Consider the following 24,482-nt stretch of genomic DNA (forward strand, 5'->3'; position numbering starts at 1 on the left):
ACGTCTCTGTGTACAGTGCATATGCATTAAGAGCTGCTTGCACAACACCATCTACAAAAAATCACCATATCGCTCTCCCTGTAACCCCCCCCTCTCTCACTTTCACTTTCTTTAGCAGCCTGCAGCGCTATCTCGTGAGATATTCATCTCATCAGATATCCACTTTGTTTTTCCTTTCTTCTTAGCCGGGCTTGACTGTGAGGAAAAGAGAATCGCAGGCAGTCGTAATCATGTGTTTATAAAACCAGATAAGATTTTATTTTTATTTTTTGTATAAGCCTATTGCATATCTGTCCTTTTATCTTGGGATTTTGCCACAGAAATAGTTTTTAATAGTGGCAGCTTTGTGTAGGAACTTGTCAACAATATGTTTTATAGCATGCCTATTTTTGTCTAATGTTGCCAGCATTTCTTAACAGTATCTGAAAGCAAAGAACAAGAGACAAGATAACTCTCCAGCTTACTCGTCTGCACCGTCATACTGTATAACCTCCTTTCAATGGGGCATTCAGGTGCAGGCACAGTCATGCTTAAAGCTTGCTGCGCTGGCTCTGCCTTTTGACACAAAGCTTAACTTAGCTTAAGTGGCTGACTTATCCTACTTTTGCTTGACAATATCTAGGTGTGTTAATAATTTATAATGTATGTGCTCCCCTGTTCTGTCTTTAGGTCCCGGTGTCTATGGCTATGATGAGTCCACAGATGATCACTCCACAGCAGATGCAACAGATCCTGTCCCCTCCTCAGCTTCAGGCCTTGCTGCAGCAACAGCAGGCTCTCATGCTACAGCAGGTAAGAAGCGGATTCTCACACACACAACACACACACACACACACACACACACACACACACACACACACACACACACACACACACACACACGCTTTATCTGGACCCAGTCCCAGCCTGACATGTTCGGATGTGTCTGTTTTAGTAGCCGCTGACACACAATGGGTGCGATTGTATCTCATTCAACGCTCTGAGATCTTTGAAGATAAACACACGTCCACATTTCCACTCATACACACATTGTCATTTCAACTGCCTCTTCTTTAGCATTGTTGTTAGGAGACAGGGCACGCTTCCGCCCGCGGGAACACACGAACACACCTATGCACGCGCACACACGTGCTTTTTGGCATCACCCTGTGAATCACGGTGATTAAGAAGTGTGTTGATGCCCGGCAGGTGATAGAGGAGTTGCCATGTCGACACACAAACCAATAAACACTCTTCATCTGCAACACATTTGTCAAATGCTTAGCCACACCAACCCCCATGACCTGCTACCTGCACAGGCAAACGCTCTTAAAGGCTGCAAACATGACCACTAACAGTGCAGGGACAGAGAAGTAATTGCTTAGTAGGGGATATCGAGAAAACACGGCTTGGGCAAAGCCAGAGCAGACAGAAGATTTAATAAGAAGTGGTAGCTTTAGGCGTGTATAAATTGCAGCGGGAAGATCTGACAACATGTATCATAATGGAAATGTGAAATGTGGTGGCTTTCTATAAACAGACATGCAGATGGCTAAGAACCTCTTCACCAGCTCTTTTTTTCCTCTTTTCTTTTCTATAACGAGGAAAAAGGAGGAGGTGGGACGGGGGGTTGATAATGCACACTCACTCACAGCATCAATAATAAAACCACTGAGTTTAACATTGCTCTCCCACTTAATTAACCACAGTATGGACTACGCACTTAGTGTATATCTGCAAATCAGGCACTATTACACACACACACACACACACACACACACACAGAACAGTCAACCAACATATCACTCACTGGAGCATTAAATTTCATATCCCCATGGCAATAGAACATTGTGTAAGAGTGTGTAAGTAAGTTTTACAGCCCACTGCTACACAGCAGTTGTGTGTTTGCACAGGCACTGACTTGTGGATCTTGCGTGTATGTTTATGTGTGTGTGTTTTAACCTTTAAGTTTCCTCCAACCTTTACTTTACTTATGCTACAGTTGTTCTGCTTTTCTTTAGTGTGTGTTCACTAAAGTCAAGGTCATGGTAATAGGCTGGAGAGGTGAGTGCCTCACTTACACATACACTTAATGTACAGAGCCACTGAATCAAATCATTAAAAAGACCTTAATTATCACTTAATTATTCCCTCAACTCACCACTCTCCAGCTAAGTGTGTGTGTTTGTGTGTGTGTGTGTGCGCGCGCGCGTGTGTGCGTGCGCTTGCATATGCATTTGTCTGTGTGATTATGAGGCGATCAGGGCTAGTGACGCGGAAAAGAGAGATTAAGTCCGCCTAAGGAGCGATAAAAGAGAAGAAAGACAGATGGAAAAGAAAAAAAGAGAGCAGCAAGAAGGAATGAGCCCCGCATTTAAAATAAATTAAGGACAAGAAGGAACATCGTGGTAGCAAGCACAGTAAATTATGCTAAAATGAAGCTACGTCTGGGATAAGATTGAAACTGGAAAATGTAAAACAGCTTTGCACAAAAGGAGCATTACATTTCATAGTGTGTGTGGTGAGGATGGGCAGTGGTGTGTAGTCTGTTCACTGTAGGGTCAGACGGATGAGAGACCGAAGCAACTGCTGTGCTGTGAAGTCATTCTCTGCTGAAAAGCCTCTTTGAACATTTGATGCACCATGAAACAAAGACAAACTGCAGACGGACACATGTACAAGCTGTTCTCAGGAGGATAACCCACACACAGACTAACAAAGACTCGCACACACTGTGGCCAGTGTGAGTTTTCCTGTCAGCCTTGCTCTACTCTCAGCAAGATTATAATCTTAATGGAGCTTCCTGGGTAAATTAATGATTACAAACTCAAACAAACAGACAAGCTGTGGCCGGTCAGATCCTCTGTATGTGTATGGGGGGGGGGCTTAGTACTTTACAAAAAAGAATGAAACAAAAGAGTCAGAGTACATGGGAAGTATAGACAGTGAAACGAGTAAAAGCAAACAAATAGAAATGAAAAAGTATGAACAAAAAGCTATCAAACGTTTTTTAAAGGCTTTCACAAAAAGAGGAGCTTTAAGAGGATCTGAACCTTTCCCAACAGAGGTGCGTTTGAGAACAGATCTGTCCAAAGCAGCTACAAAGTGAGTGCGATGTCTCATAGTGCCAATGTGTGAACAGAGCAGGAAATAATCCTGTGTCGTCCCTCCTGTACGCCCTGCTCACCTAAACCAAATGGAAGATTTCAAGCAAGAAGAGCACGCGATAAACAGACTATCTCCCGTTGTGTGCTACATTTGTCCAGAGTTAATGCATAAAAACAGCTTAACTGTATCTGAGTTCAGTCGACAGAAGGTTCAGTGGTGTGGGGGCTCCAACAAGGGGTGCTGTTCTTTGGTGCAAATGCTGAATGGAGGTTTTGCTCATGTCCCAGCAAAGTTCCATTCATCAAGCTGAGAACAGCTTGCATATGTACAAGCATGTAAACCTTTTTGTATGCCAGCAATTTAAGAAATGACCCACTTACAAAGATAATTTTAAGCTGACAGAACCTAGACTAAACAACTTTTTTTTAATAAAGCTGGCACTACAAATAAGAGTCCGAGCCCAGCCCATTTCATATTATTTTACAGAGGTTATCCCCAGTAGAGCTAATGGCATTTGGACGACTAGACAGAATAAAAAATATTAAATCTGAAGAAATTTCAGAACAAATGGGATTTCATATCAGAGAATCAAGTAGTGAGGTTTGCTAGGCTCCTAGGACATGTGGGTTGTTTTTTTTTTTTTTACCAATCTATTTAGCTGTAGAAATGCTAATGCACATTATGACTTTGAGTAACCTTGCCAGGAGGCAGCATGCCTGTAGAAAAGAGAAGGGGGCAAAGAACGGAGCCTTGAGGGACTCCATAACTCAATGGGGCCACTGAAGACATTTAAGTTAGCCAGAGTGAAAGAAAAAGCTATGTTGTAGAGGTTTGAGGCTGGTAAGCTAAAAGTCGAGCCTTTGTTTCCTACCAAAGTCTGTAAGTGATGTAAGAGGATACTATGAGTGACTGTATCAAAGGCAGCACACTAAATCTAAAGGTATTAAAGGGGAGCAATCACTTAAATCTGCAGTATGAAGGAGACTGTTAGAAACCTCAGTAGCAATGGATGGACACATTTTAAATAACCACATGTATCCTAAGGGCCATACCTCCTATCTGCATGCAGTCTAAAAACAGGGTATGTAAGATTCGGTGACTCATAACCCTTAGCAGAACAGTGTAGGTATTCACACGAACCTAGCAGGTGTTTTATGACAGCACATCACCAAATAGACTAAGTGCTGCCTCAAAGTATATCAAAGTATATCTGCTTGTGCATTTTTTCTCTGCAGGTTTAGAACAGTCCTGTTCAGTCTTGCAGTGCTGGTGTGTGTGTGTGTCTTAGTGTGTAAGTAGTGTGTGCCAACCGCCATTTCAGACCTTTAGATTTATTTCTGCACTGCAGTATAATGCATGTCTAGTGCATTATATTTACAATATTCAGGTGTGTTTCTGTTCCATTGCTCTTGTATCTGGTTGCACGGTCAGTCAGTCGGATCTTTCTATAACCGAACTTGAACCCTGTGAATAATCCAGCACCGGCGGTTAGCTTTGACATATACAATTACCTCGCTACACAGCTTGACACATACTAACAGCTCAGTGCAGTACTTCAGCGGGCTTTGTCGGGCCTGTGTTTGCTTGTTGCATGTGGTTTGTCAATAAACCACACACCACCACAACAATAAACTGCGGCCTTCGCTGCAAGGAGAGGAATCAAAGCAACTGCATTCCTTGCGACTGCCATTCACGTTAGTGCATTTTGGCGATATTGGGTCATTTCACTGTTGGAAACCTGTAGCATTGTTGAAGCTTTTACAAAGTGTGTTGTGACCGACTTGCTTCACATTTCTCTCCCCACCCATCCACCCACCCCACCTCCCTTTCTGCATCTGTCTCCAGTTACAGGAGTATTATAAGAAGCAGCAGGAGCAGTTACATCTCCAGCTTCTGACTCAGCAGCAGCAGCAGCAGCAGCAGCAGCAACAACAGCAGCAGCAGCAGCAGCAGCAGGCCGGGAAGCAAGCAGCAAAAGAGGTGAACTTAACCAAGCGCACACTCACTCAGCTCAAGTACACTCTAAAGTACACAAGTACTCTTAAAAGCAGTAAAAGTGGGTGACATGGGAGAAAACCATAAGGGGAAGAAAAAAAGTCACATGGAGGATCTGATGTATAGACTGCAGGACACATATAGCTCTCTCCTTCCTGTTTTCTTTCACTCTCCTTTTCATCCAGTTGTCAACTTCAGGGATGCATGCACATATTTGTCTTTCTTAAGAATTAGTAAATATGGGTTTTCATTCTTTTTTCACATCCGCATGCTATGTTGAGGCAGTAAAGGAGTGCTGTGCTAAGCCAACTGCTACCCTGCCAAAGTATTCATTTGCATGCCTTCTGCTCTAAGACTGAAGGGAAATCTCTCTGTAGGAGGGGTCTGCCACACTTTAATTGTCAATTAACCCCACCAACACTAAGAGTCTGCCTTCATTTCACTCTTTTTCTCTCGCGCTCTGTCTCACACACAGAGATTTGCACAAACACACACACTGTACCGGGTTTAACCACAGCTGTGTTACAGTAGGATAACAGAGGATCAACTGGGATCACATCACGGCAAAACAAAGCGAATCGAAATCGATGAGACACGATTACTGTCATAACCTATGGGTGTGCGTGCGTGCCTATTTGTATTTGACTGTACTGTATGAATGATCATTAGCCAAAAAGCTTCCAAAGATGCCCAGGACAATGCAGGAGGCAGACTTAAGGAGAAGAACCCCATGAGACTTTTCTGATAAACGCATGAGGAGACACATCCTAGATTTCTCCCCCTCTCCCAGCGGGTAGACCAACCACGGTCAACCAACTCGACCGTGACCAAAGCAAACCAGTTGTGGTTGAGTCGCATGTTGCGATGGTGTCTGAAACGCTTTCCCTTTCTCCCTCCGCTCTGCTGCTGTCCCAGTTTTCAGGTTTGTTGTCCTGCAACAACTAGACAAGTGCCAACACTGGTCATACAGCGACACAGACACGCAGAGAGAGAGAGAGAGGAAGACTTGATGTGTCACGGTTCAAAGCACAAATACACGCGTGCACACACACACCTGAGGGACTATGCCTCCCTACAGGGATTCATACAACTCATGTGACTTATAGGCCACTTGCGGCAGTCTGTATATTTCGGGTGCTACAAGGCATCATTCACAACCAAAACACCAAGTGTTTTCCCCTCAATTGTCCTGTAAAATAAGTGCACGGTATTGAGACAGTCACTGTTTTCCATTGTGAGTGTCATATTGTTTGGAAGTTTCCAGGTAGCCGTAACAGTTCATATTTCTTCCGGACATATAAAACTAGCCAGGCTGTAAATTTGAGCCGCCTATATATAGAGAAAGGAAGCTTGAAGTGTTTGTGGACTAGTGTATTTGACTGACTTTTTGCCCCTTTCCATCTCCTCTGCAATCCTCTTTTCAATTTCCTCACGGTGGAAATGATGCATTGAAAGAGTGTGTACATACGTATGTGTAAAGCTAGTGTTTTGCACCGGCTGGAGTATTTGGGGACTGGTCAGGAGTCAGCTTAATGAAGTGACTCTGACCATCACTAGACATGCGTACTTTGTGTGTGTCCATCCACAGTGCTAGTGTGCATCTACTGAATGGCCTTTTTCGTGTGTGTGTGCGTGTGTGTGCATGTCGGTGTGACTGGCAGGCTCAGACAGTGTGTGATGTGCTCATAAATCACATTGACAGCCTGTTACTGCGCTAGCTTTGGCCACTCAGCCACAGCTAATGTAAACAGAACGCAGGCGCACACACACGCACACACAATGTGTGTTTTAAAAAAACCATAGCCATATCTCAGGAGAGAATGAGAGACAGAGGAGGGACTGGAAGAAAGAAAATGGACAGACAAGTAGAGAAGGAGGGGCACTGGGGTCAAAAGAGAGCGAAAGAGAGGGAGGAGGCAGTTCAGTCAGGACACTCTAATCTTGATAAACCATTTATTGCAACTAATGAGAACTTGGCAATCCGCTTCCAAGAAACAGACTATGAAAGTATGGCACAGGCTTTGTCGGCACTACAACACCTCTTGTGTATGAGAAAGCTTAGTTTCACAGTTACACTGCAGTTGCAGTACAGTACAACAAACGAGTGCCATCTTTAACAAACGATACAATTATAATGTGAGGAAGGTGTAGCAGAAAATAAGGTGTAGGAAGCTGTGGTCACAAATAATTGAACTACTTATATTTGTGTCTGTAGTTACCAATTAAACAGACATAAACACACACACACAAAAATCAGACACAATTAGCATCAATACGTTTCTCAGGTCTCCACTTGTTTTTTGATTGGTTATTTTTTTGTTTTTCATAGATTTATTCCCTTAGAATGCAGTACTATGTATTTACATTAATTAATTGGAATCAGTGGCGGATTTTGCTGAACATGCACACAGGGATTTGAAAGATGAAATAATTTCCCTTTCATGCTAAGTGACACATTTGAACACATGAGAACAGCAGCCATTTGTGAGATATGACACCATCTGTGTCTAAACGTCACTTACAAGTGGTGTTTGTCAAGCCGGGCCTCTGATGTTCAGCACATCATATGATACAGTTTCATTGAACCGTTTCATTGAAAGATGTATTTCCTCCTTTTTTTAAATCAGTGTAATCAATATAAAGGGTAATTGTAACTACTCTCTTATGCTCCCCTGCCCACACGCACACACACATGCATATACTCCCCCATCAGACTCCACACACCACCACCACACTACTTCTCCCCAGACACCAAGTCTGAAAGGAAATGACCTGTTTGCCCTTCCTGTGAGTTCTTTTCTGTTCAAAGAGGTCCAGACTGCCACTCTTTTTCACACACACTTTCACACACATACATTCTCACACAATGAGGAGTTGTATTTATTTATTTTTTCTCCACTACTTATCTGTGGGAGATAAAGTCCATCTCTCTCAGGGGTTGCAACATAGGTCTGCACCGAAATGGGAGAGGAGGAAAGGGGACATTTATCACCATAACACACACTAACATTATTGCTAAATGACATGCAGTCTCCTGCACTCTCCCCTCAAACATTTCACCCCTTCTCTACATCCTTCACAGCTTGGCATCCCTTATGGGTTACTTGCTTCATGCTTTTATTTATTCTGTGTGGTGATTTTAAATATCTTATTATCTTACCTGAATGTTGGAATAGGATATGTATACCAAATGAACTCATTTAACTACATTTTCCGCTTTTCAGCATAGTTTAAAAACTCATTTTAAGAGTGATACCTTTATAAATTTGTATTTTTTGTTGTTGTAAATTATAGTTACAAGCAGATTTTTGTCTAGTAGAGCTCACAATACATTTACAGTATGACATTGTATTTTGGCTGGCGTAACGCTTTCCATATGGATCATGAAAAAATTGAGACAACATAAAATAAGAATGAATAAACTTCTTCACCAACTTAGGTACATTGAGCACTGAGTTTCCTAACTGCTTTACCCTCTGCCTTTTATCTTGTGGCTTACAGCAGTTAGGCAGTAAGCAGCTGGCCTTCCAGCAGCAGCTGATCCAGATGCAGCAGCTTCAGCAGCAGCACATCCTCAACCTCCAGAGACAGGGCCTGGTTCCACTGCAGCCCACCGCCGCCATGCAGACTCTGCAGCAAGGTATATGCACATGAACACACATTCATGAAAAGAACTGTAACTCTGTAGCACTCCGGTGACACAAACACATCTTAACAAGCGTGTGCACACACATGGGCGTACACACAGGCAGGCCTGTACCCAGTGCTGCCTGTGAAGCCCGTTAAGTTAATCAGCCTATAAAAGATAAAAGGAAACGTGATTGGTGGGTTTGTGGAAAGTACTCATTTGGGTAATAGGTAAAATATGGCACTAAGCCCTCCTGCTTAGAGAAATGTGTGCATGTGCTTGGGCAAATGTTTGTACGCATGTGTGTGTACTTGAGATTAGCCAGATACAAGAACATCATCGTTTTGCTATTGCTGTGCCCACTGGATTGTGGGTTTTTTTTTGTGTATTCTTACGTGTAACTTCTCCCACAATCCCTTCATTTTGTCAGCAGAGTTTTAGAATGATAAATGTTGACTGGTGACTGGCCCGCCCTGAGTATATGTGTCCTGTGTGTGTATCTGTGTCCATTTGTTTTCCGTGCTCTTAGCACAGCAGCCCTCGACACACACATACACACTATCTCACTCACAGAGAATGCTTTAGAGGCTCTAAAGTGGCCGTAACATTGCTAAAGCGCTGACTGAGTTGACCAAACAGACCGATTTCCTTCCCTCTGGCTGTCTGATCCCTGATCTCTCTTTTTCTCTCATGCACAGTCACATGCAGTCTCACACGCACACACTCACATACAACAAAGAAACTGTGTTTAACTAATCAAAAGTGAAATTCAAATCAATTTAATACTGGAAAAATTGCTCAAAAAGCGTGTGTATACATGTGTGCTTTATGTGCTAGAGGACAGGGTGTTTGTTTGTGTGAGGTGAGGACAAATAGATATGCCAGTTTACACAGAGTGGAAAAAGCCAATGGATACTTACTAAGTGCAAATGAAAAAGACAGGGGCTACATTTCTGTTAGAAGTGTAATTTTTCAGGCAGTTTCAAACATTTGGCTTTGGCATCTCCTTTTTTCTTTCTTTCTCCTTCCGTATCAGACTGGAATTTCCCTGCAGTGTGAAAGAGCTGGTCCATTGTGACGGCTCAGCCAGGCGTGAGCCAGAAGCATTCCTCTGACCAGCCATGCCACGCAAACACACAAACACTCGAGCATAAACACTCGCACCTTTACACACAAATGCACACACTATTGCCCCGCCTCAAAGGACTGTTGTGTTCATTGTGTAGGTGGTGGCATTAGGGGTCCTGCTTTGGTTTCAGTTTATTTCTCTGACCGCAGTAGGATGGAGGTGCTGCGTAGACCTCTCGTAACTGCCTTATGACAAAGCCTAATAAGTTCATGCCAAAAAGGAAAAAAAGAAGAAGAAGAAGAAAGAGCACTAAATAAATTTTAACTGCAATAAGACAGACCAAACAGTGTGCAAGGAACCGTTTCAGCAGCTTTTGAAACTTTCAGACAAATCAGTTACTTATTTTGAATTCGCCCAGTTTAATTTTAGAACTCCCCAGCATGTGTTTGTCCACGGTTATTAATGTGAAAGAAAAATGAACCCTCATGACCAAATATGGCCAAGCACGTTTGGCAGAAACTTTTAGCAAGAACACTCTGATCTCCTCAAATATTTTGCATCTTTAAGCTCTAGCTGGAGGAAATTACAACAGCAGTTTTCATCTCATTTCATGTTTGTTTTTTTAACCTTCCTTTTTTTCCTTGTCGCTCATCAATAAACTACAGACTTTTGCCAAGAAATCGCCTACATTTTCCTCTCAAATTCCAATTTTGTGACTGGATTGTGCTGTGAGCCGCTTTCTATAGCGGTCTTTACCTACCTCACACTTTCGCTCTGTGAGCACATCCATGCTTTTTGTGTGGAGCTGTCCCGATAATACATATATGTGCATACCCATACAAAGACATCGACGCACACGGCACCTCATTCTTCCAGAGTGAGAACTTTTGTTTTGGCGGGACCGCAGAAGAATGCAGACAAAGCAGACATAATATTTGGATTGCTGCAAAGTCTCCGTATGAGTTTGTGTCAATGTGTGTGTGTGTGTATCCGCGTGTGTGCATGCTACAAGATCCACTGGAGTGGGCTGTGGCGTTTTAGGCGTCTCTCTCGCTGTGAAATTGGAGCAGAAATAACAAAGCTATGACTCGAAAGCTTAAAGTGTGCACCCACCCATTTCACACAAATAGTGGTGGCAACGGGAGCAGTGGAGCTGCTGGACAGTAGCAGTTGCAACAAAGTTTAGCTACTTAATTAAGAATACTGGCTTTCTGGGGGGACAATAAAAAGGTCCGTTTTTAAGATGTTCTGTTTTCCACTCTAAACCGCTCTTAAACACAGGGACAGTTAAAGTAGCACGTGTGTGTTTTATGTCTGCTATCATTTAAGATTAGTTTCAGCTATCGCTGCTACTCTGTGTGTGTCTGCACGTCGGTACAATTATCTGGTTTATAGTTAACCGTATTTCTTCTTCCATTTATTAGAATCAGCTTACCTTAAATATCCTATCATCACATTTGTGCATGAACATTTGAACTTGATGGACGGGTTAAGTGGGACCAGTTGCTAAGTTAAATCTGTGTCCTTGCCTGCAGCGATGTGTCCGTCAGACCTACAGCAACTGTGGAAGGATGTGTCGGGGGTGCCGAGCAGCGAGGAGGCCCTGAAACAGGCCGAGGGCCTCGACTTGAGCACCAACAGCTCCAATTCTACCTCAGCCTTCCCCAAAGCTGCCAGTGCTCACCTTCCACTGCACAGCCTGCCCAATGGACAGAGCCACACCCCAAAGAGAGACAGGTACAGTGATGTGGAAACAAGTATGACTTCCTGATGATAGCCACAGGTAATGTGGCTATCACAGTCTGTTCTCTGTGTGACTCTCTTCCGGTCTCTCTTATTTAGTCGTTCTCACTGTGTCATTTTTTTCTTAAATTTGAACCTTCTTTTGGACACACAGAAAAAAACGGGTACAAAACATGCACATTCAGCATATCACACATCAGTGTGGCATAAACTTCGCTCAGATCATTTGATAGGAGGTGTGTCGGCCACATGTCAGTATGGTGCAGACACAAAGTTAGGAAAGAAGACAAGACGATAGTAGATTCGGGAGAGGGGAAGTAGCAGGAAGTAGATAAATTCTACTCAAGTAGATAAATTCCTCAGTCGAGCGTGATCATTTCCAGGGATGCATGTGCTGGGGGGATGCACTAACACACACTGTGTTGTCCCATGGCTGTGTTGGCTGCTCATGGGCTTGTCTCCGTCTTTAAGAGCCAGACTGTTTGAGTGGATATCCTCCTTCACCAAGGCAGACAGCGGAGATGACCATGTCCCTCTTTACTCCAAAGGCAGCCAACCCCCCAGCAGCCAGTGAGTAGCACATGCACGTACACACACGTACACACACAGTCACAAGTGGGCAAGTCTAAGACAAGAAGATACACTAGAGGTGGGTGGTTTGAAGTGTCCTTCAGCACTGATTTACTGCTTGTACCAGTGGCATTGTTGATCCTGACTCCTGACCTCATTTCAGAGGGGGGTCAGGGTGGCTGGACAAGTGTTAATTAAGAGAGGTTCTATTAGTTAATCAAATATATCACACATGGTCATGCTGAAGCTACAGTGTGCTGGCAGTACTCCGACAGAGTTGGCTTAGAAGATCACAAAGGGGATAGCATTAGCCTGCTAAGCTAATGCATGGCTGATGTGGAGGAGAATGCGGTTGCCAGCAGTTTGTCATGTCTGCCGTCTGAGCTGCTTCTGAGTTGACTCAACCACAGCCAACACACATACACACAACATACACTCCAACCTCAGCCTGCACATATGATCAGGAAGAGGTGAAAAGCAAAGAGAGGGAGAGAGACATGTTTCCATCTGCAAGACAAATGGTTTTTGTTAGACAACCTTATGATGTTGATTTGGGAGAATCCCCATTCCAGTCCACGCACACACATATGTACACACTCGCACGCACATGCACACGCACACACTCATGCAAACACGCACATACACAGTCATGTAAATATATGTGGAGACAGCAGTCGCCGGCAGAGGTCCAAGTCTGAACCACATCTGCTACTGGACCTGCCACACACACATGCACGGATACAGTTATTTTACCCTGGGTCCAAACCAAACCTGGCCTAGTCTTTCATCATCAGACACACATATAAATACACACACTGTCATAAATATGAAGAGATACGCACTCAAAAAACACACACATAAGCTCACCACAAAAGAACAACCAGCACATGACGGCAACCGCCACCAATCAGTCATGGCTGGTTGGTCCCGTGCCGGCTCTGTGTCAGCTCCTGAAACATTAGAACATACACCAAAACCAACACACACATGCAAAGCACACGCCAGGAACAGAAAGACAGGTCATGGACTCCAGAATGTGAGGTTGCTGGACCAATTCCCCTGTTTGCCTGGCTTCTGTGACTGACCCCACTCTGTTCTATTCCTCCTGTCTCTGCACTTGGCTTCGTGAACTGTACTAATGACTGCTAACCAAACTCAGATGGCTGTATTGATGCTATTGATGCTGCTGCTGCTATTGCTGCTACACGGTTTTTGTTTTCTTTGTTTTTGCATGTGTATGTATGTGAAAGTGTGACATGTTAATGCTTTTCTTCTTAATATTCTAAGCACTTACTTTGACTTTATCTACTGTTTCATGTGGATAACAAATATATAATGTCACTGTTGTCTCTGTTTGTGTGTGTCTTTCTCTCCACAGTCATGAGGAGCACACTGGCTCCCATCCCCTCTATGGCCATGGAGAGTGTAAGTGGCCTGGCTGTGAAGCACTGTGTGAGGACATGGGACAGTTCATCAAGTAAGTCACCAGCCAGTGAAAAAATAAGCACTCAGAAAAATCAATAAAGATATTTGCACTGCACTGGGGGTTTCAAACAGAAGGCCTGGGGGCCAGAATTGGCCCAGCAAAGACTCAAATTGGGCTCAATGAATGACGTTAGAACAAGTGAAGGAGGGCAGGAAATTTGGAATTTTAACTGTGTCTTCATAAGTTTTAAAGATTTTCTTACTTATTACGACCTCCCCCATGGCCAGTCAAACTACACCAAAGCAAATACGTGACTGACAAAAGATTAAATGACAGAAAACTACTAAAGAAATATATGGGGCGGGGGTGGGGGTTGTTCCACTGAGAGTACAATAGAAAAATATAAAATTTCTTTCCGAGACACACTTTTAAAAGTATTAATTTTTTATTAAGGTATCTCAGGGATTAAATGTTTACTTTAACTTCTTTACACTGACAGAAAGTGGAGTCTGGCCAATTTAAGATCAAATTGTGGCCCACAGCGTAAAATCGGACAACCCTACACTACATTTGATTGACATATCTGTTAATCTGATTGCCACTTACATCACATGCCTAGTATATATTTAATAGTGCAAGTAGAAGAAAAGTCAAAGTGGAAAAGGTTCTGTTTTGACCCCACTTCTGTTATTGTCCATTTTCCATTTCCATCCCCTTTACAGCTGTTAAAGAGTTTGTTATAGGGACATGCATATATTTCCCTTGGAGAGGTCATAATAGTAATATTTCTAGATGTGTTCAAATTCTCTGTTAAAAAGAAATCACACAGTTAAAGATAATCAAAGTCTGTTCAGTAATTAGTTTGCATTATTTACAGTTTCAAATGGCAATGAAACTGTAAAACTGTAAACGTTAAATATTTCTGCAATCCTCGACCAAAGTTCAGGTTTGATTCAAACATTAAAAGTTCTTTCTTTTTTTTTTACCACCAGTACAAAACAACCATTTTTTAAAATTTAAACCAATAAAACTCACAATGTCTGATTTAGATTACCTGTATGAACTAAAGGTGAGGCAAAACAAAGAAAAGCTAATAATGCTAATAATGTACATGTCAATCATACACATCACTTCTGCGTTTCCTGGCTAATTCATTTGTTGCAATATGTTACATCACATTAGCTCCCAGGCACATGCATGCATACGTGTACAAACACACGTTGGTACACAGATTCACTTCGTTTTTCTCTGAGTCTTTGTCTTCCTTGAAGAACAGAATCCTCCATCTCCATAATTCCATGTTTGCACGTGCATTTTTATACATCACATTGTTGCTTGAGTAGAGGCAGACAACTGGTCTAGCTATGTAGAATTATCACTGATGTGCTTTAAAAATATTGGTCTGTAAGCCATTCTGTAATTTGGTAGGCTTTTATGATTTTTGGTCTCTGTGAGAGCAAGAAACCCCTCTCTCACTTCTTTTCGCTCTGCATCCTTCTACTTAACTTTCACTCCTCCCTCTGTTATTTACCAGTTTGGATACACTGTGCGATGCTGATGCAGTATTCGGCCTTGACATTCTCCTACCACCTCCTGTCACACGTAGCACCGTGGACTTCCCCATGGCACCGTGGCTGATAATGAAGGCTTCACAAGCCTCTAATGAAGCCTTAAACAAACTCACACTCATTATCTATGTGAAACTCTTAGCTATTTGGACAGTGGAGATATTAATAAGCCTGGGTGATGAAATACGTATTCGTACACACACACACGCACACACACCATCACAGAACTGTGAATAGTGATTGTGATGGCATCGGACAGTCAGATCAAAGCTAGCAGGCAGGCTGGGAAAGTTTGGAGAGGAAAGCTGTTGTTTGGTGTCTCATTTCATGTAGCCCCAGGGCAGATGGAAGGAGAGTGAAAGAGTGTGTTTGTGTGTGTATGTAAGAGAGAGAGCGAGAGAGGGAGGAAGATGAAAAAATAGAGGCAGCGACACACAGTGCCATCAGTCTAACCGTGCGCTCCCTTCCAGCGAGCCTTAGTCATCGCCCCAGGAGGGAAAAGGGTAGAGCAAAAGAACAGAGGAAGGAGACACTTCACTATTTCAAGTCTTTCTTCTCTCCTCTTGTCTCTGCCCACCTTCCCTCCCTCCTCCTCCCTGTCCTCTGGTATAATACTCTGGCTGTGGCTGGTGGAGCTGGGTGTAATGTGGGTTAAAGCCTTGTCTGCCTGCACTCAGAGGAGTAAACAGAGCCTCATTGTCGGGACACATCGAGAAAGAAAAAAAAAACCCCGCTACTGTTTATGGCCCAGCTATAGAGAGAGGGAAGGGTTTGGGGGGCAGATTCAGTTGGAATGAGTGTGAATCATGGGCATTTGGGGAGTTGCGGGGGAAGAGGAGTGGGAAGGGGAGAGTCGACAAAAGTATAAGTGACGGAGAGGGAGAGAGAGAGCGAGTGAGAGGGGTGAGATCATGTTTTTGTTATTATTATCGTGCACTTGTGTTGAGCCATCTATCTGCCTAGATTAGCCCCGCCATGACATCATTGTTTTTCTTTCATTTCTAGTCTTCGCCTGATGTTGCCCAACTTTCTACTTTCTGCTAGACTCGCACACACGCACAATGCTGTACGTGCCGTGCAAACGCGCATTTCCGCACTTTTCCGCACTTTCACAACAAGCAAGTGACTTTATGAACATTAAAAGTTAACACAGCAGGACATCTAATGAGTCAGCCTGGCTTAACTACCCTCACACAACGACATATATATGACCGCGCAATCTCATGCACAGACAGCAGCAACCTGGGAATAACCTTGGCGATGACAGTGCAGAGAGAGAGAGAGAGAGAAAGGGAAGGTGGAAGGGAGACAGGGAGGGGTGATCTGGGAAAGATCAGAAGGTCCCAGGTCCTCCCACATTTGAGGAAACAAATAGCGCCACCATTCCGACACACATACACACACACCACACAGATGCACACCAGCGTTAATATGTGGAGAGGAGTTTAACAGAAAGTCTTAAGATAAGGCTTTGTGCAATAACACATGAGCTCATATCCAGGTGGTTGTCTTGGATCATGGTTCACTAAGCACCAATGAAGTATACACACACACACACACACACACACACACACACACACACAAAATACAGCTGCCGCGTCCTTCAGTAGACAAAATAAACTTCCAAGATTGTGATTTATTTTTCTAGCACTGAAGCAGCTTAGATCTCAGTTTAAATAAATGTAAAAGAGCCGAGTTTTGTTACTTCATCATCCAGGACCTGCGAGCTGATTCAACAATAATCCTATTGACTTAAAAATCTTAATTGAGTGGGGACTAGCAGCTCTTTGATCTTGGCGCTTTAAAAAAAAATTTTTTATTTGCAAGCAGATATCAAATCACTTCCCAGAAAATGAGTAAATTACTGATACTCTCTCATCCCCTCTAGGCACTTGAACAACGAGCATGCCCTAGATGACCGCAGCACTGCTCAGTGCCGAGTCCAGATGCAGGTGGTTCAGCAGCTGGAGATACAGGTGAGCAAGAACACCTCATTTTCGTTTGCTCACAAACAAAGTCATGAAGACTGTTTCAGCCTGTCAATGGCCGCAACTCGTCTGAGGCAGGGCAGAGTTTATGGAGAGCAGTGGAGCTTGTAATTTAAAAGGAGCAGTCAGCAGGGAAGCTGCCATTGCTGCTCCAATTATAAAGCTTCTCTGGTCGCCAGCAAGAGAGAGTGAGGCTGAGAGGAGGGGAGGAGGGAGGGAAGAGAAAAGAAAAAGGAAAAGAAAAGAGAGAGTGAGACAGAAGCTAGAGAGTGGAGGGCCAGGCTGCAAGGAGTCTCTTGTTCTCAGAGTGGTTCATGCACGCAAACCCTCTTGAAACATCTGAATGGTCCGGCAGAAGCAAAATAACGAGAAGTGAAATGCTGTTCTTAAACGGCGCCGAATGTGAGAAAGTTCCAAACAAAGTTCAAATACAAAGACGAGTCTTTTGGCGCGCATCGGGACATTCGGTTTACTGAACACAGCGGCCATGTCCCTGTGTGTGTTTTTGTGTGTCCGGTGGGTGGGTGGGGGGTCCAGAATTAGGGTTAGCTTTTGTGTTTGGCAGTAGTGGTAAACAGCGTTTAGCTCAGCCCCTGAAGCCACCACCAGGGAACACAAAGTGACAGAGAGGCAGCTGGTGTCACATCACATCAGGACAGCCGTCTCTCTCTCCTTCGACATGTCACTTCATCGGCATCCCACCGCTCTGCCCCTCGCGTGCACGAACACGCACACGGCACACACACACATGCGTGAAGCGTGTTTTAAATTTCTCATATTTGCACTCGGACACACATCGCCGCGTTCGCCTTGGCGTGGATCCGTTTTTTTGCTTTTCTAGAGGCGACACTTGTGTACGCTGCTACTCCAGCACAAACACACACACACGGGATTCAGCTCAGACTGTAACATCACCCTTTAAACAGCGGTTATCAAAGTCAAATGAGGACAGTTGTGTCTGCAGACTCGTGTGAGCGTCCGAGAGGGTGCCTGGTGCTGAGGTGGCTCACGCTCATGTTCTTCGTGGTGCTTGACCGGTTTTGGAATTGTAGGATGTGCCAATACCACACTATAAATGAAAGGGTTGTGAAATTAAATGTATATCAAAGTAATCCTGTCCACGCTCGTGTCTTTCAGCTGGCGAAAGAGAGCGAGCGACTCCAGGCCATGATGACCCACCTGCATATGCGCCCCTCAGAGCCAAAGCCTTTTAACCAACCTGTGAGTACACAGTCCAGTCACGTGACATGTGACCCCAAACCTAACGCTCTTCCTTCTTATTCACCCACAATCTTCTTTTAATAGCTCACTTTCTTTATTTCTACCCTTCTGGGTACAGTAACCTTCCTCTGTTACTGTTCAGTTTGGTATCGACGCCCCCTATTGACCAATGAGAGTTAATGTGTTTTTCATGAATCATAAAGGCCTACTTTTTAATTTTCCTTATACTTTGCTACACATTTCCACACTTTTTTCATCTCTTTCCTCACTCTCCTTTTCTCTGTCTTTAACTTGCAATGATACAGTGCATCGAATTTCCCAGAAGAGTAGGCTTTCACAATGTTTTAATTCCACATGCAAAGTTAGAGATTGCAACAAATCCCCACATTCAAACTGTGTCAGAGTTTCCTTTCATTTTTCTAAACAAATCCTGCATTTGAGAATTAAGATTTCCCAGCCTGTCTATGAGAGAGAGCAGTTAAAACAGCCTCTCACAATGTTGTCAGTGTGTGCCAACAACATAGGATAGAAATTTGACATGGCGCGTGCGTCTGTGTGTGTCCACACTGGTTGGCGAGGTTGTTATTAGGTATCTAATGAATATTTCATTATTCAGATTGACGAGGAGTCTTATTAAAATATGAAGATGTTGAAATTAATTGTCAATTAGAGGCAGAGTGTCTTAATTTGAGGATATAAATGGGTGCAGCCGAGTGGCAATGTGTGTGCGCGTGTGCTCGCGTGTACTTGTGCGCCTGCCTGGATGATGTGTTGATCGCAGGGGGATCAGCTGCCATTTTCATCTAATGGGAAATCAGGAAGAGGCGTGTTCTGTCACCACTGGAGAAGAGCCTCAGGGTCAGGGATTGGAGAAGGAGGGGCAGAGGAGGAGCATCAGGAATGGAAACAAAGCTTGGCCTCAATTAACAGTGTTCGACTGTTGCCGTGGTGATGGGGCAGGGTTGCAGCTTTAATGAAGTACCTGTTAAACAGCCCCGCCCTCTCCAGTCAGCTTAAATGGTACAGAGAGGGGGCAGAGTAAAGAGGAGGCGATTCAACACATTTTGCATACATCTAGACAACACACACACGCACACACACTTAGTGGTTTTAATTAGTCCTAAACTAGCAGCCTTACAACAGCTCTCCCAGAAAGACTGGATGTAGTGGTTCTGTGTGTGTGTGTGTGTGTGTGTGTGTGTGTGTGTGTGTGTGTGTGTGTGTGTGTGTGTGTGCATTCAAGTGTGTATCTGTGCAAGGCTCTGCCTAATTGGGCCGAATTGGTCCGTGAAGACTTCGCCACCGCAAAGCGCATGTGTGTGTTCCCTCCTTAAAAACATGCTGTCGTGTGGTTTTGTTTTTGTAAGCTCAGGGTTAATTGCAGCCAGTGCAGTGTGTGTATAAGTATATGTGTGTGTTCAAGCGCTCAAGTGTGTATGAGTGTGTGTGGTTCTGCACAAATGATAGGACCACATTTTCACAGGGAGTGTTGAAGGCCTTTCTTTTCTTGTGAGTTAACATTAGTAGTGGCCCCTGAATAAAGCAGCCTATTATGATAGGTTAGATAATGTCAAATTAATGGTTGGTATAATTTTCAGTCATCAGGAAGGAAGTGGGCCTGCCGGTGTGTGTGTCTGCATTTCTGTCCTCTATGTACAGCATAGCAGGGGAACTTAATAATAGTATTCCGCTTCTGAGCTGAAACATGAATTTTCTGGGTGAAATGCCTGAGGTGAGGCGTCTTTTCACCTCCTCCTTGCCATGATTTTAAAGAAAGAAAGATAATCTTTCTTTGTAACCAGCTCCAGACCTTGACAGATGACAAAGGGTTAAGGTAAACATAAGGTCCGCCTTAATTAAATAGAAAACCTATTTGACGTTCCAGAACTAAAAAGTTCAACACACTAAGTACATAAATAATAAAGTTAGACAATGAAGTTTTATAAGCCCAACCTAAATAACAGTCTTCATGGAAAGGACCATGAAAAGGATCTTTTTCTCTTTTTTTGTGCTTTGAAACAATTTGCCCATTCTGTGTGTATCGTTTTCTAGCTGAACCTGGCTTCCAGCGGCTCTCTCTTAAAGCGGGACAGCGAGGCCTACCCAGAGGGTCTTCCCCACCCCCCCACCTCGGCTGCCACCCCCATCACCCCACTGCGCCAGGGGCCTTCAGTCATCAGCTCCTCCAGCCTGCACACACACTCCCACTCACACACGCACGCTGTTGGGCCCATACGCAGGCGCAACTCCGACAAGTACTGCACCCCGATCGCCTCAGGTAGACTGAAATATCCATCTTCACCATCGCCTGATGCTTACAGTACTTTACTGAGAATACCATTACTTGTTAGTGATGCAACATAGTCTTTCTGGAGTCCAGAAAGACCTGAGGTGTTGACTGCTGCTTTACATTTATATATTTTTGCATTTTATTTTGCCAAAGCCAAAAAAGAGGGCATTTCCTAGCATCTCAGTGATTTCATGTACCTGAAAAATATTATAGTGTTAGTTTTATTAGTTCAGAAACTCTGCATAAGCTCATGTGAGCTCATTTGAAATGTCTTCTGTCTTTCAGAGCTCGCCCAGAACTGTGAGTTCTACAAGAATGCTGATGTCAGGCCTCCCTTTACCTACGCCTCTCTTATACGTCATGTGAGTCTCTCTAATGATTCTTATCAGCATCTCTCCGTCTGTGTCCTCCTCTAACCTTTTTGTTCCATTTCTCCTCTCTTTTAGGCCATTTTGGAGTCCCCAGACAGACAGTTGACTCTCAACGAGATTTACAATTGGTTTACACGAAAGTTTGCCTATTTCAGGAGAAACACAGCCACGTGGAAGGTAAAGGCACACCGCATGCGCCTTTGCACTTTCCCATTTGTGTGGCTTTTGAATCCCCTCCGTATTGCAGTTATACTAATCTCTGGTTTTGGTACAACACGGTATTCAGTGAATCTAAAATAAACGAGAGCAGAAGTAAAACGAGCCAATTAACAAACTAGTTTAGAGCTGTTTAGATGATAGAGCAAAACAAGCTGGGCCATATCTAGTAAATGAAAGTCTGGAATTCAGCATAATATTTTGGCTAAAACAACAACTGGGCTGGGTTTAAAGCTGATTATTGCACACATAAATTTGGTCTGTGCTCTCTGCTGAAGCCCCTAACCCAAGAAGATGCAAACTTATTAGATGTATTTGAAACACTGAAAAAAAATGACTGTACTTTGCAGACAACTGTGTCAGTTTAAAGGCCTAACCTGAACACTTACATAGTGATACGAGTACAATAACAGTCACGGTCTGAACACCCCTGCATACGCAGATTCTTAGGCTGACTTTGCTCAGCACCCACCAATATGACTGATTTGACAGTTATTGGCTGTTTCTGTCCTTTATGAGACACTTTTCCTCTGCTCTCTTTCTTTATCGCTCCCTCTCTTTCCTTCTTAGGACTAAACAATTTTCTCACCTGTAACGCGGCACATGGAGTGTTGACCCCACTTAGTCAAGCAAAGACACTTCTAGCCGTTATGCAGCCTCATTACAGAGAAACACATACAGAGCTAACACACACTGCTCATGATCGCACACTATATTGCCCATTTCTCCCTCTTCATCCTTCTCTCTAATACACACACACAGACACACACCTGGCCTGATCTCACCATTGTAGGTGACCCATTTTTACTGAAACCTCACACTAATTTGGGTGTCAGAAAGAGGGAATGTGAGGGAAGGAGCGAAGGAGTGAGAAGGGGACGACCACAGGCTTCTTCTAATAGCCCAAACCAAGGAGGGAAGGATGAGATGAAGACAGAGGGAGAGTTGTGCAAATGGTTAACACAGGCTAGCCAGGAATATCTTTACCTCCTCATCTGACTTTTATGAATTTTAACTATTAATGTCTGGCGTCTGCTTCCTGTGCCGCTGGCCTAGAAGACCTTTAAATATAGCTCTGCATGGCCTTATGTATTTATATAGCAGCCCAGTGAGTCAAATGGGGCCGTAGAGATATATGTCCTTTAATAAGCCGTTATATTTCATGAGCAGAGCAGCGGTGTCAGGGAGTGGAAGTCATTGATCAGAGAAAGAGAGGGGCAGAAAATGAAGAAGAGATGGGAGAGAGAAAGAAAAAGATGATTGAGAGAAGAGAGGAAATGAGTGCTAAGTGTTTTTTCAAGGTGCTGCAAGATGGGCTGGGGTCTGTTATTTTTTAATGTAGATTCTCATAGTAATAATCTTCTTTTTTGTAGGTGTTTTTCTTTTATCATTAAATTTAAAAAATGAAATTTATGTTGAAGAAATGCAATCAGGGCCAGATTAGAGGCTGTACTGGCACTTGCTTGTTTGTTCACTACATCTACTTATATGTAGCATCACATGCAGGTAGCCTGGCCCTGAATGCATCAAGTCAGAAACATCAACGTGTTCAAATATTAGCAATATAATAGCAATAGGACTCGGATTAACATCTGTGAACCTTCAATGCTTACTTTCTTTCATTTGTGAGGTACACAATTGGATCTTTCTTCCAAAATTTCAACCCCCCCCCCCCCCCCCCCCCCCCCCCACACACACACACACACATGCACACACTTCTCCCAGCCGAAGGGAGTGGAGATGAGTGGCACATGTGCTGTGACCCACTGTAAATGACTGCTAATGTTTTAACTGGGAGAATTAGGCTTTCATCACGGAGACGAATGCAAATCGCACTGCAATAGCACTGGCGTCTGGAGTGTGTCTGTGTGCTTGTGTGTGTGTTTGCGCTGTCAGGGTGGCGGGCAGAGATTGGGGTCAGACTCATTTACAAAACTTAGCATCACGGCTCGGGGGTTGAGGGGATGCGGGGGAGAGAAAGGGTTCCTCCACTGATTATGGCTTGTGTAATTACGTGTCTGTGTGTTTGTATGTGTGTGAGTGTGCGCGCGCATGTGTGTATCTGCGTGTGTAATTACGGCAAGGAGTGATGCATGCCTGGCCTGTCCCTCCCTCTCGGCTTAGAACAGCGTGTCAGAGAGAATATGCAGGATTTAATTATAGACGAATTAAAATTGGTAATGAAATTGGGCATGAACAAACTACAAATAGCAGATGAAAAGGGAGGCCTGTCCCTGGGGGGTTGAGACGAAGATAGCGGTGTGCCCGCCTGCTTGGCTGTCTGAGAGCTTGTGGATGTGTGTGTTTCTGTGAGAGTGTGTGTGCTGATGATGACTGATTAGAAGCATTCTGTGATAAAATAACAGTACTAGAGAACCGCTGCCTTGTGTTAGCGCTGCACAGGGAGCTACATTGAGGTGCAAAGTGATGGCTGAAGAAGTTGCGGCTGCTATCCTTAAAGTCGCATTACTTATTAACTTGTGATGGAAAGCTCGTATTCTTGCCTCCAACTGGGTGACAGACTTAGTGTAAGGGTAGAAAAGTGTGGTTACGCTTTTCACTTCCTGTTACAACTTTTGCATTACACTTTAGGTAAAACCGAAGACCATGGATGAAATCTTATGAAATTAACAGCAGTCATCAGGAAACATTAGTACTACTAAACCAGTAGTAGTACTTATTAAATTCATCACTTTGCGGGATAAGTTGAGAAAGTGTTTTACAGTTATTTCAATAAGCCTGTGCATTAATGCAAAATGAGGTTCTTCATCCCTTTTGGAACATTTATGAGGCAAGAAAGGAGGCCGACTAATTTTAATGCTAAATTAAAAAAAATGAATAATCGTTTCTGCAAAGAGAGTCCAAGGAAAGTTAAAGCAAAATAAAACCTGAAATCTCAGCGTCAAGTTAAATATTAAACAATGAAAATGCAATAGTAGCTGATTGATCCTCGGTGACTCTTTTTGCCTCTTTTCACTCTTCGTCTCCTCAGAATGCCGTGCGCCACAACCTGAGTCTGCACAAGTGTTTTGTTCGTGTTGAGAATGTGAAGGGGGCCGTGTGGACTGTGGATGAAGTTGAATACCAAAAGAGGAGACCACCAAAGATGACCGGGTAAGCACCACACACATACACAGAGTCAAGTGAACACGCTGTCACATGCGCACGCACGTTTGCTTTCTTGATGCACAGTTGAGGCTGATGTGAGTGTGAGCTTATCGGTGCTGGCACTATGATTGCTTAAATGGACCCACTATTATTACCGAGAGGCCAACTCGGGAATCAAGTAAAAACAAAGTAGGGGCTGCCG

The 24,482-nt window shown here is 43.7% G+C and overlaps 1 protein-coding gene across 2 annotated transcripts in view; it reads left to right on the forward strand.

Annotated features, from left to right (window-relative positions):
* The window catches only part of foxp4 (forkhead box P4), an 89,365-nt gene that overhangs the window by 59,196 nt on the left and 5,687 nt on the right, over positions 1 to 24,482 (forward strand). For both annotated transcript variants that reach the window (XM_040029256.1, XM_040029257.1), the window contains exons 4-15: positions 670 to 792; positions 4,933 to 5,067; positions 8,584 to 8,722; positions 11,315 to 11,516; positions 11,994 to 12,092; positions 13,471 to 13,569; positions 16,975 to 17,062; positions 18,212 to 18,295; positions 20,348 to 20,573; positions 20,871 to 20,947; positions 21,032 to 21,133; positions 24,165 to 24,286. In XM_040029256.1, the coding sequence (XP_039885190.1) occupies positions 670 to 792; positions 4,933 to 5,067; positions 8,584 to 8,722; positions 11,315 to 11,516; positions 11,994 to 12,092; positions 13,471 to 13,569; positions 16,975 to 17,062; positions 18,212 to 18,295; positions 20,348 to 20,573; positions 20,871 to 20,947; positions 21,032 to 21,133; positions 24,165 to 24,286 (1,496 nt within the window). The remainder of the gene's footprint in view (positions 1 to 669; positions 793 to 4,932; positions 5,068 to 8,583; positions 8,723 to 11,314; positions 11,517 to 11,993; positions 12,093 to 13,470; positions 13,570 to 16,974; positions 17,063 to 18,211; positions 18,296 to 20,347; positions 20,574 to 20,870; positions 20,948 to 21,031; positions 21,134 to 24,164; positions 24,287 to 24,482) is intronic.

Source organism: Simochromis diagramma, unplaced genomic scaffold (genome assembly GCF_900408965.1).
Source record: "Simochromis diagramma unplaced genomic scaffold, fSimDia1.1 OVJJ01000483.1, whole genome shotgun sequence".
Taxonomy (NCBI): Eukaryota; Metazoa; Chordata; class Actinopteri; order Cichliformes; family Cichlidae; genus Simochromis; species Simochromis diagramma.